Source organism: Cetorhinus maximus, chromosome 11 (assembly GCF_964194155.1).
Source record: "Cetorhinus maximus chromosome 11, sCetMax3.hap1.1, whole genome shotgun sequence".
In the NCBI taxonomy this organism is placed as follows: Eukaryota; Metazoa; Chordata; class Chondrichthyes; order Lamniformes; family Cetorhinidae; genus Cetorhinus; species Cetorhinus maximus.
Genome location: NC_135889.1, coordinates 25,254,558 through 25,271,537, shown reverse-complemented (window position 1 = coordinate 25,271,537; position 16,980 = coordinate 25,254,558). Strand labels below are relative to the sequence as shown.

The window sequence follows — 16,980 nt, the reverse complement described above, 5'->3', positions numbered from 1 at the left end:
GGCCGGGTCCCTCCAGGCCTTGGGCCACCAGAGGACATACACCAGGGTCATCACAGATATCAGGACATAGCTGTCAGCAGGCTGCCTCCACTTCTGCTGTGGGTGTCGGGGCTGCACCCAGGTAGAATGGTAAGGTTAGGAAAATAAAGAAATATTGAAAGCACTTTTGGGTCACGGATGTGCAACCATTGTTTTAAAAAAAAAATTGCACTTTTGTTAAAACATTTGATGTTCATGTGAATGGCTTGGTCCACTGAAGGCATTTTGATTATGTACAATTGAATCCTTTTATTTCGAATTTTAGCCATCCTCCCACACAATGATAGTCTCCCTCTGCGAGATTCACATTCATGTGATGTCAACCTCACTGAGGATAGTTTCTGCACCCTTGTGTGATGTCAAGGAGAAATCTTAAAATCTTCACTGGAAGTGTCTCATTAAAGTGCTTATAACCCTCCCTTCTCACGGATCATCATTGTGTGAGGGCAGCTTGATGGATTCGCAGCAGTTGTGTCTTCTGAGTGGTAGTGATAAAGGACAAGACGTGGGCAGGTGGAGGACATCCCCAACCATGCTCTTATCTCACTGGCTGCTGTAGTTTCTCATTAATGTGGTGAAGACTGCTTCAAGTAAGTTTTTGCAGTGTTCTCATTGTGAGTGGACTCATTTTCCAGAGCGAGTGCATACCCCCAACACTCACCATCTTAGAGATCATGGACTGGGGAATCATGAAGCTGGAAAATGCAAATCTGAATGCTGAACTAACTCTCGATGTGACAGGTTGGACATCCCTTCCATTGAAATGGCATGCCACTCAGGGCAAGGCGAAATGTGGCCATCTCCTCTTGCCTTCACTTTACTCCTCCTGGAATCTGGTAGCAATTAAAGTGGCATAGGCATGTCTTTCACATCATGTGGTGTCATCCCATTGAAGCTGACCCTCATCACCCTCTTCAGGTTCCTGGACTTCCTGATCTTCTTCCTCCAAGGAGCTCTCATCCTCTTGCATTTCACCCTCTGGCAAGGGATCACCTCTTTGTAGTGCCAGGTTGTGAAGGTCACAACGCATGACAATGATGCGGGAAACCCTATCAGGAGTGTACTGTAGTATGCCACCTGAGTGGTTCAAACATCTGAAGCACATCTTCAGAATGCCAACGGTCTGTTTGATTAGGGACCATGTGGAGCTGTGAGCTGCGTTGTACCTCTCTTCTGAACCACTCTGAGGCCAATGCACCGGTGTCATGAGCCAGTGTTTCAGTGGGTACCCCTTATCCCCAAGCAGCCATCCCTGCAAACGTTCAGGCCCTTCGAAAATCTAACGCACCTGGGAGTGAGATGTATGAGTCATGGCAACTCCCAGGGCATCTGGCACCAGTGTGCATTATGTGCTTCTGATGATCACACACCAATTGAACAGTGATGGAATGATAGCCTTTGCAATTTATAAACTTTAGGGGCTGCTGCTACGGAGCCCTTCAAGCCATTGGTGCAATCAATTTCACCCTGCACTCTTGAGAAGCCTGAGATAGCTGCAAAGCCATTGAATCTTGCAGCCTGGCTATCTTCGTCGAGAGCAAACCTCACATAGTGATGTGCCTTGCTGCAGAGGGCATTCGTGACCTCCTTGATGCATCTATGTGTTGTGGACTGCAAGATGCCGCACAGATCACCTGTGAATCCCTGGAACAACCTGCAGGTGCGGCGGTCATCTTTAAAACCACTGGCAGGGGGTGGCCTCCCATTCCACGGGGCATTAGGTCTTCATGAAGAATGTGGTAGATGTGATCTATCAGAGCTCGGGACTAGCTCAGACATGCGCGGCATTGTCTCTCACTCATCTGTAAAAATGAGAGTCTTCTTTAGTATACCCTAGGTCTCGTGAGTCGCCTCCATTGTCTGGGTCTATTCTCCTTACCCTCCTACTTTTGCTGTGGCTCCTCCTGACCCCGGACATCAGCCAGGGCCTCCTCCTGAAGCTGCGCTCAGGATCATCTCTCCCTTCTTCTCCTCCTCCATTGAATTGGAGCCTTCCAAAAGGCAGCATTGAGGCCTGGATCCATAATTATTTTATCCTTCTCTCTGAAATGAAACATTTGAAGAGATGAATGATTAGCTTGTCAACATAGTGAAGTTCACAATCTGCAACCAATAGCAGCTGTAATGGTCTATCTGCTTCCTGCCCCACTAGCCTTGTAGGTAATGCAGTCTTGTATATGAGATGCTAACAGGCACATGAGAGTGACCAAGATGCCATCCCTGAGACTTAACATCTCAGTGGTTGGAGAAGGTTAGAATAACATGTGTGACTCATGTCCTATCTCAGCACTCCTATCTCAGATCCGGCATCCTAATTAACAATAAGTTGCTCACGGTTAATGACTGGATGCCCATTGGGCTGTTATGCATGCCAATTCTGGAATGCACATGACAGTCCTCCATTGATGGGGTGCCATATATGCAGCACCTGCGCCTCCTTTCCCAAATTTCACATTCCTGTGTGTTAATGTTGAAACGCAGTGACTGTGATGTTAAGCCACAGACTCTACATTTCCCTGTTACTGCACTGGAAAAGGCATGGGTTTCAATGGCTCTCTTCTCAAGGAGGTTTACCTGCTTTCTCTCAGGTCAGACTCCAGCTTACTCTTGTGGCACCAACAAGTTAGAGGGCGCCCCCAGAAAGGGTTCCTTAGTCCAGCTGTGCGCTCCTCCCAACTGTCTCAGACCCCTCTCGTGCAGATTCGCACAGAAACTTTTGATTTAAAACTGGCACCATTACTTTGACAGTGCAAGATGGTGGTTCTCCACTATTACTTCGAGACCAGCTTCAATGCTTCTGCTCTCGCTATCTGCATCCCAGCTATTTACCTGGAACCTCGCGATGTGCAGGTAGAGCTCCCTCCTGTTATTCTGCAGCCTCCCCCAAGTAATACTGGATCCCATTGTTTCGACATTATCACCCTCCCTCCTGAGCCCATCATTTGCGATGTGTCCATGCCCCATGTGGACCTCTACCCTCCCCATCTAGAGGGTGTGTGAGGAGAGGGTCCTGAGGAGGTTCACGAGAATGATCCCAGGAATGAAAGGCTTAACATATGAGGAACGTTTGAGGACTCTGGGTCTATACTCGATGGAGTTTAGAAGGATGAGGGGGGATCTGATTGAAACTTGCAGAATACTGAAAGGCCTGGATAGAGTGGACGTGGGGAAGATGTTTCCATTAGTAGGAGAGACTAGGACCCGAGGGCACAGCCTCAGAGTAAAGGGAAGACCTTTTAGAACAGAGATGAGGAGAAACTTCTTTAGCCAGAGAGTGGTGAATCTATGGAATTCATTGCCACAGAAGGCTGTGGAGGCCAGGTCATTGAGTGTATTTAAGACCGAGATAGATAGGTTCTTGATTGGTAAGGGGATCAAAGGTTACGGGGAAAAGGCGGGAGAATGGGGTTGAGAAACTTATCAGCCACGATTGAATGGCGGAGCAGACTCGATGGGCCGAATGGCCTAATTTCTGCTCCTATGTCTTATGATCTGTGTGCATGGTTCTTCCCTCCCACCCCCCAAAGAAAGCTTCACGTTCCTCCCCCTCCCTTTATTGTGTTTCCCCCATGTGCAGGCTGCAGACCAGTACAGAGCCAGACTAGCCAATGGACATGAACTCTGAAAACGCCCTGCACACCATTATCCTAATTGAGCACACAGCCCTTTCCCCTCCCTGGAGTGGGAGTACAATGTGTGTGCCTTGCATGACCCTGTACCCCAGGACTGCCCCTTCTCTATCAGTCTTGACTGTGAGGTCCACAGTGCCCAAGGACAGTTTTTACTCTCTCACTCCTGACTGTGAGCATAAGCAGTGTCTCTACTCCCTGAACCTGACCTGCTGGCCCCAGACCAAGGACTTTGACTTTCAATGAGTTGACCGTTGGCCTCTTACCTGAACACTACATTGGCTCCTTTCCCACCCCTCGCATCCCCTTGATGAGCCTCACTGTGACCCACCCCTCACTAACACATCCCACCTGCTTTTCTATTCCAGAGTCTGTATGCATCCCCTCCCATTTAAACTTCTAGCATCTCACCCACCCTCTTGTTTGTCAGTATCTCAGTTTCCCTTGCCGGGCTCCAGCTTCCCACCCTTGGTCTCTCCTCTGCCTGCCATCATTTCCCTTCTTCCTCTAACCCCTTGCAAAACCTTTCTGCCCCTCTCCCTTCCATTGTTCCCCCTCCCCTCAATCCTTTGAATGCCTTCCTGCACCTTTGCTGCCCAGATGCTCCTACTTCCCCCCCATACTTTGAATGCCTCCCTGCAGCACATTTAATGAGCATTCATGAGATGCTAATGAATGCAAATTGCATTCACATAGAAACATAGAAAATAGGAGCAGGAGTAGGCCTTTTGGCCTTTCGAGCCTGTTCTGCCATTCAATATGATCTATCTCAATGCCATACTCCCGCTCTCTCCCCATACCCCTTGACTCCTTTGGAATCCAGAAATCTATCTATTTCCTTCTTAAATATATTTAGTGACTTGGCCTCCACAGCCCTCTGTGATAGAGAATTCCAAAGATTCACCACTCTCTAAGTGAGGAAGTTTATCCTCATCTCAGCCCTAAATGGCCTATCTTGTAGCCTGAGACTGTGACCCCTTGTTCTAGACCTCCCCCCCCCACCCCACCAGCAGCCAGGGAAACATCATCCTTGTACCCAGTCTGTCCGGCCCTGTCGGAATTTTATACATTTGGACTGCAGCAGTTCAAGAAGGCAGCTCACCACCACCACCACCTCAAGGGCAACTAGGGATGAGCAATAAATGCTGGCCCAGCGAAGCCCACATCCAGTGAATGAATAAGAATAAGAAAAGAAAAAGATCACTCAACTTGTCTAAATCGCCTTGAAGCCTCTTAACATCCCCCTCACCTAGTCACCTTATCAGCAAACTTGGAAATAATACATTTGGCTCTCTCAATAAGCCAAGCACTGACCCCACTCGTTACTGCCTGCCACTCGAAAAAGCCCCATTTATTCCTACTCTCTGTTTCCTGTCAGCTAGCCAATTCTCAATCCATGCCAATATATTACCTACAATCCCATGTGCTTTAATTTTTGACAAGAACCTCTTATGTTGGACTTAATCAAAATACACCACATCCACTGGTTCTCCCTTATCTATCCTTCTAGTTACGTCCTCAAAAAAACTCCAGTAGGTTTGTCAACCATGATTTCCCTTTCATAAATCCATGTTGACTTTGTCAAATCCCATTGATGTTTTCCAAGTGCCCTGTTATTACATCCTTTATAACAGACTCTAACATTTTCCCTACTACTGATGTTAAGCTAACCGGTCTATAATTCCCTTTTTTCTCCCTCCCTCCTTTTTTAAATAGTGGGGTTACATTTATCACCCTCCAATCTGCTGGGACTATTCCAGAATCTATAGAATTTTGGAAGATGACAACTAACTCATCCACTATTTCCATGGCCACTTCCTCCAGTACCCTGGGATGTAGATTATCAGGCCCTGGAGGTTTATTGTCTTTCCGTCCCATTAATTTCTCCAGCACTATTTTTTCATTAATACTAATTTCCTTCAATTCCTCCTTCTCAATAGATCCTTGGTCCTCTAGTATTTCTGGGAAGTTACTTCTGTCTTCTTCCATGGAGACAGGACTAAAGTAGTTGTTTAATTGCTCTGCCGTTTGCTTGTTCTCCATTGTAAATTCTCCCGTTGTGGACTGTAAGGAACCTACATTTGTCTTCACTAATCTTTTTCTTTTCACATACTTAAAGTAGCTTTTATAGTCTGCTTTTCTTTGCAAGTTTACTATCATACTCTATTTTTCCCATCTTAATCAAGCTTTTTGTCCTCCTTTGCTGAATTCTAAACTGCTCCCAAACCTCAAGCTTGTTACTTTTTCTGTTAACTTTATATGTCCCCTCTTTAGATCTAATACTATCCTTAATTTCTTTTGTTAGCCCTGGCAGGGCTGTTTTTCCTGTTGTGTTTTTGCACCAGAAAGGAATGTATAACTGTTGCAATGCTTGCATTCATTCCTTAAATATTAGGCATTGTTAATGACGTTCCCTAGTCTATTGTAGCCAACTCATCCCTCATACCTCCATAGTTTCCTTTGTTTAGATTTAGGACCCTAGTTTCAGATTGGATGACTTCACTTTCCATCCTAATGTAAAATTCTATCATGTTATGGTCACTGTTCCAAAGGACTCCACACAACAAGATTATTAATTAACCCCTTCCCACTGCACAATACCAAATCTAGAATAGCCTGTTCCCTAGTTGGTTCCTCGACGTACTGGTCTAAAAATCTATCTCGTACACACTCCAGGAATTCATCCATCACAGTTTTATTGCTAATTTGGTTTGCCCAGTTTACACATAGATTACCCGTGATTACTGTAGCACCCTTGTTACATGTTACATTAATTTCCTGTTTAATGCTGTCCCCTACATTGCCACTACTGTTTGGAGGCCTATAGACAACTCCCACTAATGTTTTCCACCCCTTGTTGCTTCTTAGCTCCGCCCACACTGATTCTACATCCTGGTTTTCTGAACCAATATCCTTTCTCACTATTGAACTGATGTTATTGTTAACTAAAATGCCACACCACCTCCTTTCCCTTTTTGCCTGTCCTTCCTAAATATTGAATACCCTTGAATGTTCATTTCTCAGCATTGGTCACCCTGCAGCCATGTCTCCGTAATCGCAATCATATCGTACCCGTTTACATCTATTTGCGCTGTTAATTCGTCTACTTTATTGCAGATGCTCCATGCATTCAGATACAGTGCCTATAGACTGCCTTTTTAACATTGTTACATTTTTTTTTTGTATTATGGCCCTATTTTGCTGCTGGCCCTGGTTTCCTCTGCCTTCCATTTTTGCTTTTTTACTTCCCGATCTTTCATTTCTATCTTTGTTTCTCTCTTGTGTCTCCCTGCTCAGATTCCCACCCCCCTGCCACTTGGGCTTAAAGCCTTCCCCACAGTACTAGGGAATACTCCTGCAAGGATATTGATCCCGGTCTTGCTGGGGTGTAATCCGTCCAGCTTGTACAGGTCCCATCTTCCTCAGAATTGGTCCCAATGCCTCAGAAATCTAAATCCCTCCCTCCTACACTATCTCTCCAGCCACGCACTCATCCCGTCTATTCTCCTATTCCTGATCTCGCTAGCATCTGGCACCGGGAGTAATCCTAACATTACTACCTTTGACGTCCTGCTTTTTAATTTATTTCCTAGCTCCTTATATTCTGCTTTCAGGACCTCATCCCTCTTTTTAGCTATGTTGTTGGTACCAATATGGATCAGACATCTGGCTATTCACCCTCCCCCTTCAAGATGCCCTGCACCTGCTCAGTGACATCCTTGACCCTGGCACCGCGGAGGCAACATAGCACCTGGTGTCATACCTGCGGCCACAGAAATGTCCATTTGTTCCCCTTACAATAGAATCCCCGATCATTATTGCTCTCCCATTCTTTTTTTCTCCATCATCCTCCACCCCCGCCCCCAACTGCCTCCCGCCCCCTCACTCCCGTGCAGCTGAGCCACATGTGGTGCCATGGACTTGGCGCTCTCTGCATTCCCTGTGAAACCATCTCCCCCAGCAGTATCCAAAACGGAAAATCTGTTGGCGAGGGAGATGGACCCAGGGGACTCCTGCACTATCTGCCTAGTGCTTTTACTCTGGTGGTCACCCATTCCCTTTCTCCCTGTGCACTCTGTACTGTGGTGTGATCACCTCATTGTATGTGCTATCCATGAAGACCTCTGCCTTGCGGATGCTGCACAGTGACTCCAGCTGCAGCTTCAGCTCCGAAACACGAATTTCGAGTCACTGCAGCTGGAGACACTTCCTGCACATGTGGTTGTCCTGGACACTAGAATGTCCCTGACTTCCCACATCACACAGGAGGAGAAATCCACGTGGTCCAGCTGCCCTGCCATGACTTATCCTTAAATTACTCCCATTACTTTTATTTCCTATAGTTTAAAGAAGATTAAATATATACTTGGGACCTTACTTTACTTCTTATACCTAAAACACTACTTAACCTAAACTGAAGCCCAATTTTTACTTTAAAGACTGGACAGTAGAAATACTCACCAGGTCATACCTACAAAGGCCAGGGCTCCCCTCGCGCTGGCTCCTGGTCCCACTCGATGAACTTATGTCTCTTGTTTTAAATCCTAGAGGGAAATTTTAAACAACTTTCATAACTTATACTTTCAATTGGTATGTTTTGAGTTGCAGCCCTAAATTCAGGAATAAGACCACCAGTTCTCGAGAGGTTTTTACATCAAACTAAATGAAACATTTATTAATTTACAACAAATTAAACACACATACATGGCTACAAATTGTTACTGTCATAACTTTTAACAAATTCCCAAATTAATCTCCACTAAGGCAACAATAACCAATAGAGTTAAACAGACACCAGGCAAAGCATTTTTCACCTTATGAATTCAAAATGAGGTTCCTTTCAATTTTGTTCCTTTGCAGACACAGTGGTAGGTTTACAGGCTTATATCTTACATGCCACTGACCTGCACATACACAACTCCTTTCTGATATACCCACCCTTCCCCTTTGAATGTAAATTTTCATTGTATCAACGGGCCTTTTGAACCCCTTTCATAGTACCAATTTTATTAGTAATATAAACATTGCTTGGTGTCTCCTAACTAGGTGTAAGATTTCACCCCCAGTCTTTGAATGGTTTATTCAACAAAATGCAAATGTACTCTTTAACTTACTGTTTACATCTCAAAACTACTATACATCAAAGCACCCAGACTAGCTGGCTTTAATCCAATTAACACACACACAGACTAAACCTCTATTTAAAAAAATAATTTCCAATAATATTATATACATTAATATCTCTTCATGACATTCTCCTGTGATGTCAATCTTGGATGTTTTCAAAAATCACCCCTCTCATGCAGCTTTTCAACTCCTGGTCTCCAAAATCATTAATTCCACTCTGCGCCAGTGCACTCCATGACAGTGCACTTAACCTCATGTCACTACTCAGCACGATACCCGGACCACCATTGACCTGCCATCGGGAGAATTGCAAACTGTTTTCATGCTGGCGGGTTTCCGATTTGTTGACTGCCACTAGATTGTCTGCTCCTGCCCACCACGGAACCCGCCATGGGCAGGATGGGAAAATTCCACCCACAGTGTTATTAGGGAGGGAGTTTCAGGATTTTGACACAGCCACAGTGAAGAAACAGTGATCAAGTCAAGTCAAGATGATGTGTGGCTTGGAGGGGAAATTGCAGGTGGTGGTCTTCCCATGCATCTGTTGCCCTTGTCTTAGGTAGTAGAGGTCACAGGTTTAGATGCGTTGAAGGTGCCTTGGGAGTTGCGGCGGTGTATCTTGGAGATGGTGCACACTGCTGCCACTGGAGGAATTAAATGTTTAAGATGATGGATAGGATGTCAGTCAAGCAGGCTGCTTTGTCCTAGATGGTGTCAATGTTCTTGAGTGTTGTTGGAACTGCATTCATCTAGGCAGGTGGAGAGTATTCCATTGCACTCCTGACTTGTGCCTTGTAGATGGTGGACAGGCTTTGGGAAGTCAGGAGATGAGTTACTCACCACAGAATTCCTAGCCTCTGACCTGTTCTTGTAGCCATAGTATTTATATGGCTGGCCCAGTTCAGTTTCTGGTCAATGGTAACTCCAGGATGTTGATAGTGGAGGATTCAGCAATGGCAATGCGATTGAATGTCAAGGGGTGATGGTTAGATTCTCTATTGTTGGAGATGGTCGTTGCCTGACACTTGTGTGGAGTGAATATTACTTGCCGCTTATCAGCCCAAGCCTGAATGTTGCCCAGGTCTTACTACATATCGATACGGACAGCTTCAGTATCTGAGGAGTTACAAATAATACTGAACATTGTGCAACCATCAGCAAACATCCTTACTTCTGACCTTGTGATGGAGGAAAGGTCATTGATGAAGTTGCTGAAGATGGTTGGGCCCAGGGCACTACCCTAAGGAGTTCCTGCTGTGATGCCCTGGAACTCAGATGAATGACCTCCAACAACCACAACCACCTTCTTTTGTGCTAGGTGTTGTAATGTGGGTTCTTTAGATGTCTGAATGATGAGATCTTGAGACTTGTGTATTTAAACATGAACCCTTTATTGTTAACCTTTAACTATTTAAAGATCCCAGGTTACTGTCATGCATGGTGCTGTTACCTCCATGCAGGCTGGGTCCAGAGCGTTCTGACTGTTCTCTCAGTCTATTAACATGTGACTCTATACATCATACAATGGATGGTGCTATTCTCCATTCTCACGTTAACCCTTGCCCTACTGAGCACCTTTATATTACAAAGGCATTCAGGCACATACAACATCCCCCTTTCTTTGCCAAAGAAAATTCCCCCTTCCAATGGAGCATAACTATTTGTAATGCAACCTTTACTTGCTATCCCTTCTCCCCCATCTCAAGTCTCTGACTTTATAAATTCAGACTGTATTGCAGCTTGACAGTTCTTCCACATCTCAGTTTGTCACGTTTGGAGGAAGGGTAAGGAATTCTATGTTCCCGGTACTTGGTTAACGACTCCATTTTTGGTCTTATCAATCAGTTTTTTAAATTCTTCCGTGGGATTTGGGGTCACTGGCCAGGCCAGCATTTCTTGCTAGGCCACTTCAGAGGGCAGTTAAGAGTCAACCACTACAGATCTGGAGTCACATGTAGGCCAAACCAGGTAAGGATGGCAGATTTCCTTCCCCTAAAGAGGATTAGTTTTTACCGCAATCAGTGACAGTTTCACGGTCATCATTATTGAGACTATTTCCAGATTTTTTATTAATTGAATTTAAATTCTACTACCCTGGGCCTCTGGATTACAAGCCCTGTGACATCACACTATGCCACCGTCTCCCATGTTATGCCCCAGGTATCCAAGTGCAGGTCATTTCGTAAACTGAAAAGTGGAATTGTTTTAACACTCCTTCCTGAGAATATCATTGTCAAACCATCCAAAACATGCAAAAATTCTATGAACTTTATGAGACATAACTTTTATAAATGATTTCAGTCTGTGTGCGGCCTCTCACCACTTAACTCACTGGCCTAGTCATGGTAAGTCAGAATCAGTTCATTCTGCGTGGAATATAGCCTTACCGCCACAGCCCTTTCTCCTTCATCATAACCAACTTCTATATCATCGAACAATTATTCAGGATAGAATTAATGGTCACATGGAAAAATGTGGGTTGATTAGGAAGAGCCAGAATAGAACTCTAAAGGAAAAATTATGTTTAACTTACTTGCTGGAGTTTTTTGAAGAGGTAAGAGAGAGGGTTGATGAGGGTATTGCTGTTGATGTGGTGTACATGGACTTTCAAAAGGCATTCGATACAGTGCCACACAGCAGACCTGTGAGAAAAGTTATAGCTCATGGAATAAAAGGGACAGTAGCAATGTGGATACAAAATTGGCTGAGTATTAGGAAACAGAGGGTAATGGTTAATGGATAGTTTTCGGGTTGGAGGAAGGTTTGTAGTGGAGTTCCCCAGGAGTCATAACTGGGACCCTTACTTTTCCTGATGTATGTTAATGATCTAGATCTTGGTGTGCAGGGGGCAATTTCAAAGTTTACGGATGATACGAAACTTGAAAGCATTGTAAACTGTGAGGAGGACAATATAGAACTTCAAAAGAACATTGACAAGTTCGTGGAGTGGGCAGATGGGTGGCAGATGAAGTTCAATGCAGAGAAGTGTGAGGTGATGCTTTTAGGGAGGAAGAACATGGAGAGACAATATAAAATAAGGGGCACAATTCTTAAGGGGGTGCAGGAGCAGAGCAACCTGGGTGTATATGTACATAAGTCATTGAAAGTGGGAGGAAAAGGCAGGTGAATGGCACTAAGTCATAATGCTAATTCGGAGAGCTGCTGCAGACATGATGGGCCAAATGGCCTCCTTCTGCACTGTAACATTCTGTGATCAATAACAACAACAACTTACATTTGTAATGCTGAAAAAAGAGACATGTGTAAGCTTTTTGTCTTGCATTCATCAGGGCACCTGCAAGAATACCAATATAAGGGAAGACAACGGCTCATACTGTATGTGAAGAAAGTGCTGATTCATTGGCAAGTGGCATTGTCATGAAGAATGCACTGCTGATGGTGACTGACAGTTGATTGCCAAGCTAATATTAATACACAGGGCCCTGTTCTTTGCCAACAGCAAGAACATGTACACACAATGTGCCTGTTTCAGCCAAACAAGACAAGTGACAGCCATTTGTTGACTCATTCCTCAGGGCAATGTTTCGACCAATCAGGATCAAGCTGCCTGGTTTAAATTCAAACAATGAGCAATACTCAAGTTCTGTACTACCAAACAGCTACTTACATTTGTATAGCATCTTTAATGTAATAAAACCTTCCAAGGCACTTGACAGGAGGGTTATCAAACAAAATTTGGCACAGGGCCACATAAAGAGGAATTAGGACACTTATAGTCAAAGAAGTAGGTTGTACAGAATACCTTAAAGAAGGAAACAGAGGCAGAGAGGTTAGGGAGAGAATTCCAGAGTTTAGGACCTAGGCAAAGTCCTAAAGGTACAATGCCAACACTGAAATGATTGAAATCAGAATGCACAAGAGGCCAGAATTGGAAGAGTACCAAGATCTCGAATGGTTGTAGGGCTTGAGGTTGCAGAGGAAGCAAGAACTCCTTGACAGAAATGGATACAGTAACTAAACGCAAGGGAATCTGATGGGGCCCTTCAACCCAGACTGTGATGGCCCAATCTCTGGTCTGTGTTCTTCTCATACAGGAGGGTTGACACAACTGGCCTCTGTCCCTGATGTACAAAAAGGGGTAAACACCAGCCAGAGTCTCAGTTTCTGCACCATTTGGGGACTCCTACTGGAAGTGCATACATATAGGTCAGCCATAGTGATGATGCGCCTCTTCCTGAATAGCTTGCTGAAACCCATTGTCTTGGCATATGCAGTGGGAAATGATGAGTGGGAGCAAGGCCTATGCACAACTTGGTGGGATTCAGTGCCATGAGGAAACAAGGGAGAGCACAATAGAAAACAAAAACAGAATTGCCTGGAAAAACTCAGCAAGTCTGGCAGCATCGGCGGAGAAGAAATCAGTTAACGTTTCGAGCCTTCATGGCCCTTCGGCAGAACTGCAGCATAGTTTCAACAAGGGAGAAATATAAATTGGTTTAAGGTGGGTGGGGGGGGTGGAAGAGACACATTGAGGGTGTGGTGTGAGCAGATAATCAAAAGATGTCACAGACAAAAGGGTCAAAGAGGTGTTGAAGGTGGTGGTCTTTGTCTGAGAAAAGTGCTAATTAAGAATGGAAAACAGGATATTCAAAGTACAGCTCTAGTGGGGGTGGGGTGGAAAGACTAAAGGTTTTAGTTTTAGATTTAAAAATAATGGAAATAGGTGGGGAAAGAAGAATCTATATAAATTATTGAAAAAAAAGCAGGTGGGGGGGAAAAAAAGAAACGGGGTGGGGATGGGGGGAGGGGGAGTTTAAGATCTAAATTTGTTGAATTCAATATTCAGCCCAGAGGGCTGTAAAGTGCCTAGTCGGAAGATGAGGTGCTGTTCCTCCAGTTTGCGTTGGGCTTCACTGGAACAATGCAGCAAGCCAAGGACAGACATGTTGGCAAGAGAACAGGGTGGAGTGTTAAAATGGCAAGCGACAGGGAGGTTTGGGTCTTTCTTGCGGACAGACCGCAGGTGTTCTGCAAAACGGTCGCCCAGTTTGCGTTTGGTCTCTCCAATGTAGAGGAGACCGCATTGGGAGCAACGAATGCAGTAGACTAAGTTAGGGGAAATGCAAGTGAAATGCTGCTTCACTTGAAAGGAGTGTTTGGGCCCTTGGACGGTGAGGAGAGAGGAAGTGAAGGGGCAGGTGTTGCATCTTCTGCGTGGGCATGGGGAGGTGCCATAAGTGGGGGTTGAGGAGTAGGGAGTGATGGAGGAGTGGACCAGGGTGTCCCGGAGGGAACGATCCCTATGGAATGCCGTCAAGGGGGGTGAAGGGAAGATGTGTTTGGTGGTGGCATCATGCTGGAGTTGGCGGAAATGGCGGAGGATGATCCTTTGAATGCGGAGGCTGGCGGGGTGATAAGTGAGGACAAGGGGGACCCTATCATGTTTCTGGGAAGGAGGAGAAGGCGTGAGGGAGGATGCGCGGGACATGGGCCGGACACGGTTGAGGGCCCTGTCAACGACCGTGGATGGAAAACCTCGGTTAAGGAAGGAGGACATGTCAGAGGAGCTATTTTTGAAGGTAGCATCATCAGAACAGATGCGACGGAGGCGAAGGAACTGAGAGAATGGGATGGAGTCTTTACAGGAAGCGGGGTGTGAGGAGCTGTAGTCGAGGTAGCTGTGGGAGTCGGTAGGCTTGTAATGGATATTGGTGGACAGTCTATCATCAGAAATTGAGACAGAGAGGTCAAGGAAGGGAAGAGAAGTGTCAGAGATGGACCATGTGAAGATGATGGAGGGGTGGAGATTGGAAGCAAAATTAATAAATTTTTCCAGGTCCCGACGAGAGCATGAAGCAGCACCGAAGTAATCATCGATGTACCGGAGAAAGAGTTGTGGGAGGGGGCCGGAGTAGGACTGGAACAAGGAATGTTCCACATACCCCATAAAGAGACAGGCATAGCTGGGGCCCATGCGGGTACCCATAGCCACACCTTTTATTTGGAGGAAGTGAGAGGAGTTAAAGGAGAAATTGTTCAGTGTGAGAACAAGTTCAGCCAGACGGAGGAGAGTAGTGGTGGATGGGGATTGTTGGGGCCTCTGTTCAAGGAAGAAGCTAAGGGCCCTCAGACCATCCTGGTGGGGGATGGAGGTGTAGAGGGATTGGACATCCATGGTGAAGAGGAAGCGTTTGGGGCCAGGGAACTGGAAATTGTTGATGTGACGTAAGGTGTCAGAGGAATCACGGATGTAGGTGGGAAGGGACTGGACAAGGGGAGAGAGAAGGGAGTCAAGATAACGAGAAATGAGTTCCGTGGGGCAGGAACAGGCTGACACGATCGGTCTGCCAGGACAGTTCTGTTTGTGGATTTTGGGTAGGAGGTAGAAGCGGGCCATCCGAGGTTGGGCGACTATCAGGTTGGAAGCTGTGGGAGGAAGATCTCCAGAGGAGATGAGGTCAGTGACAGTCCTGGAAACAATGGCTTGATGTTCTGTGGTGGGGTCATGGTCCAGGGAGAGGTAGGAGGAAACGTCTGCGAGTTGACGCTCAGCCTCCGCGAGGTAGAGGTCAATGCGCCAGACAACAACAGTACCACCCTTGTCAGCGGGTTTGATGACAATGTTGGGGTTGGACCTGAGAGAACGGAGTGCAGTGAGTTCAGAGAGACAGATTAGAATGGGTGAGAGGAGCAGAGAAATTGAGACGGCTAATGTCACACCGACAGTTCTCAATGAAAAGATCAAGAGAAGGTAAGAATCCAGAGGGAGGGGTCCAAGTGGAGGGAGAATATTGGAGGTGGGTAAAAGGATCCGTTGAACGGGGAGAGGACTCCTGCCCAAAGAAGTGAGCACGGAGACGAAGACGGCGGAAGAAGAGTTCAGCATCATGCCGAGCCCGAAATTCATTGAGATGAGGGCGTAAGGGTATGAAACTAAGTCCTTTGCTGAGCACTGAACGTTCAGCATCGGAGAGGGGAAGGTCAGGGGGTATAGTGACTACGCGGCTGGGGCTGGGATTGGAAGATGGGGTGAGGACGGAGGGACAAGCAGGGGTGGAGGGTCCCAGATGGGTGTTGGAGTCGATGAGTTGTTGGAGCTTGCGTTCCTTAGCACTTGAGAGAAAGAGAAAAAGTTTCTTGTTGAGGCGACGGATGAGGCGAAGAATAAAATGAAACTGGGGGCACGCGCAGCTTTGAAAAAGGGTGCGGCGGTGCTGCTGGAGGGAGAGGTCGAGTGTGTTCATATGACGGCGCATGGCACTGAGTGTGGATCTCAGAATGCACAATAGAATCTCTTCCCCCAAATAATAATGATTGCACCAATCTATCTGCTACTGCTATTATTTTGAATATTTCCTAATCTTTTAATGATTTATTTTTGTAGGTTAAATTTGATGGTTACACCCCTCCTACTTACACAGCTGAAACAGCAGGAGATGATCACTCTACTGGGTAAAGTTGGATTGTATTTTATTTCTCTTTGGGATTAAGAGTCCTGGACTCTGTATAAATTTACAGAGGTGTATTGTCTCTATTCTCTCAGCTGGGCAGTTTCCAAACAGCAGGGGTCACAAAATAAACCTGATGCTAATTCAGCACTAAACTAGTAATTTCACTGCAAAAGGTCATGGGATGATGTGATAAGCAATACGAAAAGTCAACGGTGCAGCACTTCTGGGATTGTAGAGGTAGATAAAACAGAGCTTTACTCTGTGTTTAACCTGTATCTACCCTGGCTGTGTTTTATTCTATATTTATCACTGCACAGCATCCAGTGCTGGACTGGGCTTGTGCCTTGCCGAGGGCTAGGCTCTGCCACTCCTCATCACTAAACAGTCTGTTGTCACTCACTGTCCAGATTGACATATGAAGAGTGCCTGTAGGCAGAAATCTTTGCTGGGATTATCAGATGAACTAGAGTCAGCAGCTTCAGAGACAAGGGCAGAAAATAGTTTACAAATATCACTCTCTAATGAGCAATCTGAAACCCAAAAAAGCATTTTGGTTGCAATTCATTGTGCCAGGAACATGAGCTCCAAGCCTGTGTTCAAGCCTAGTCTCATCCACCTTGCACATGGATGAAGGGCTGAGGTATTAAATGAATACTTTGAATCCGTCTTTGCTAAGGAGGTAGATGCTGCCCAGGCCACGGTGACAGACGAGGAAACTCTGTCACTAGAAGGGTTCAAAATTGATAAGGGGGAAGTGTTGAATAGACTGTCGG

General features: G+C 45.7%; 1 protein-coding gene across 3 annotated transcripts in view; it reads left to right on the top strand.

Moving 5' to 3' along the window:
• The window catches only part of trpm2 (transient receptor potential cation channel, subfamily M, member 2), a 327,556-nt gene that overhangs the window by 264,108 nt on the left and 46,468 nt on the right, over positions 1–16,980 (top strand). For all 3 annotated transcript variants that reach the window (XM_078551683.1, XM_078551681.1, XM_078551682.1), the window contains exon 28: positions 16,141–16,208. In XM_078551683.1, the coding sequence (XP_078407809.1) occupies positions 16,141–16,208 (68 nt within the window). The remainder of the gene's footprint in view (positions 1–16,140; positions 16,209–16,980) is intronic.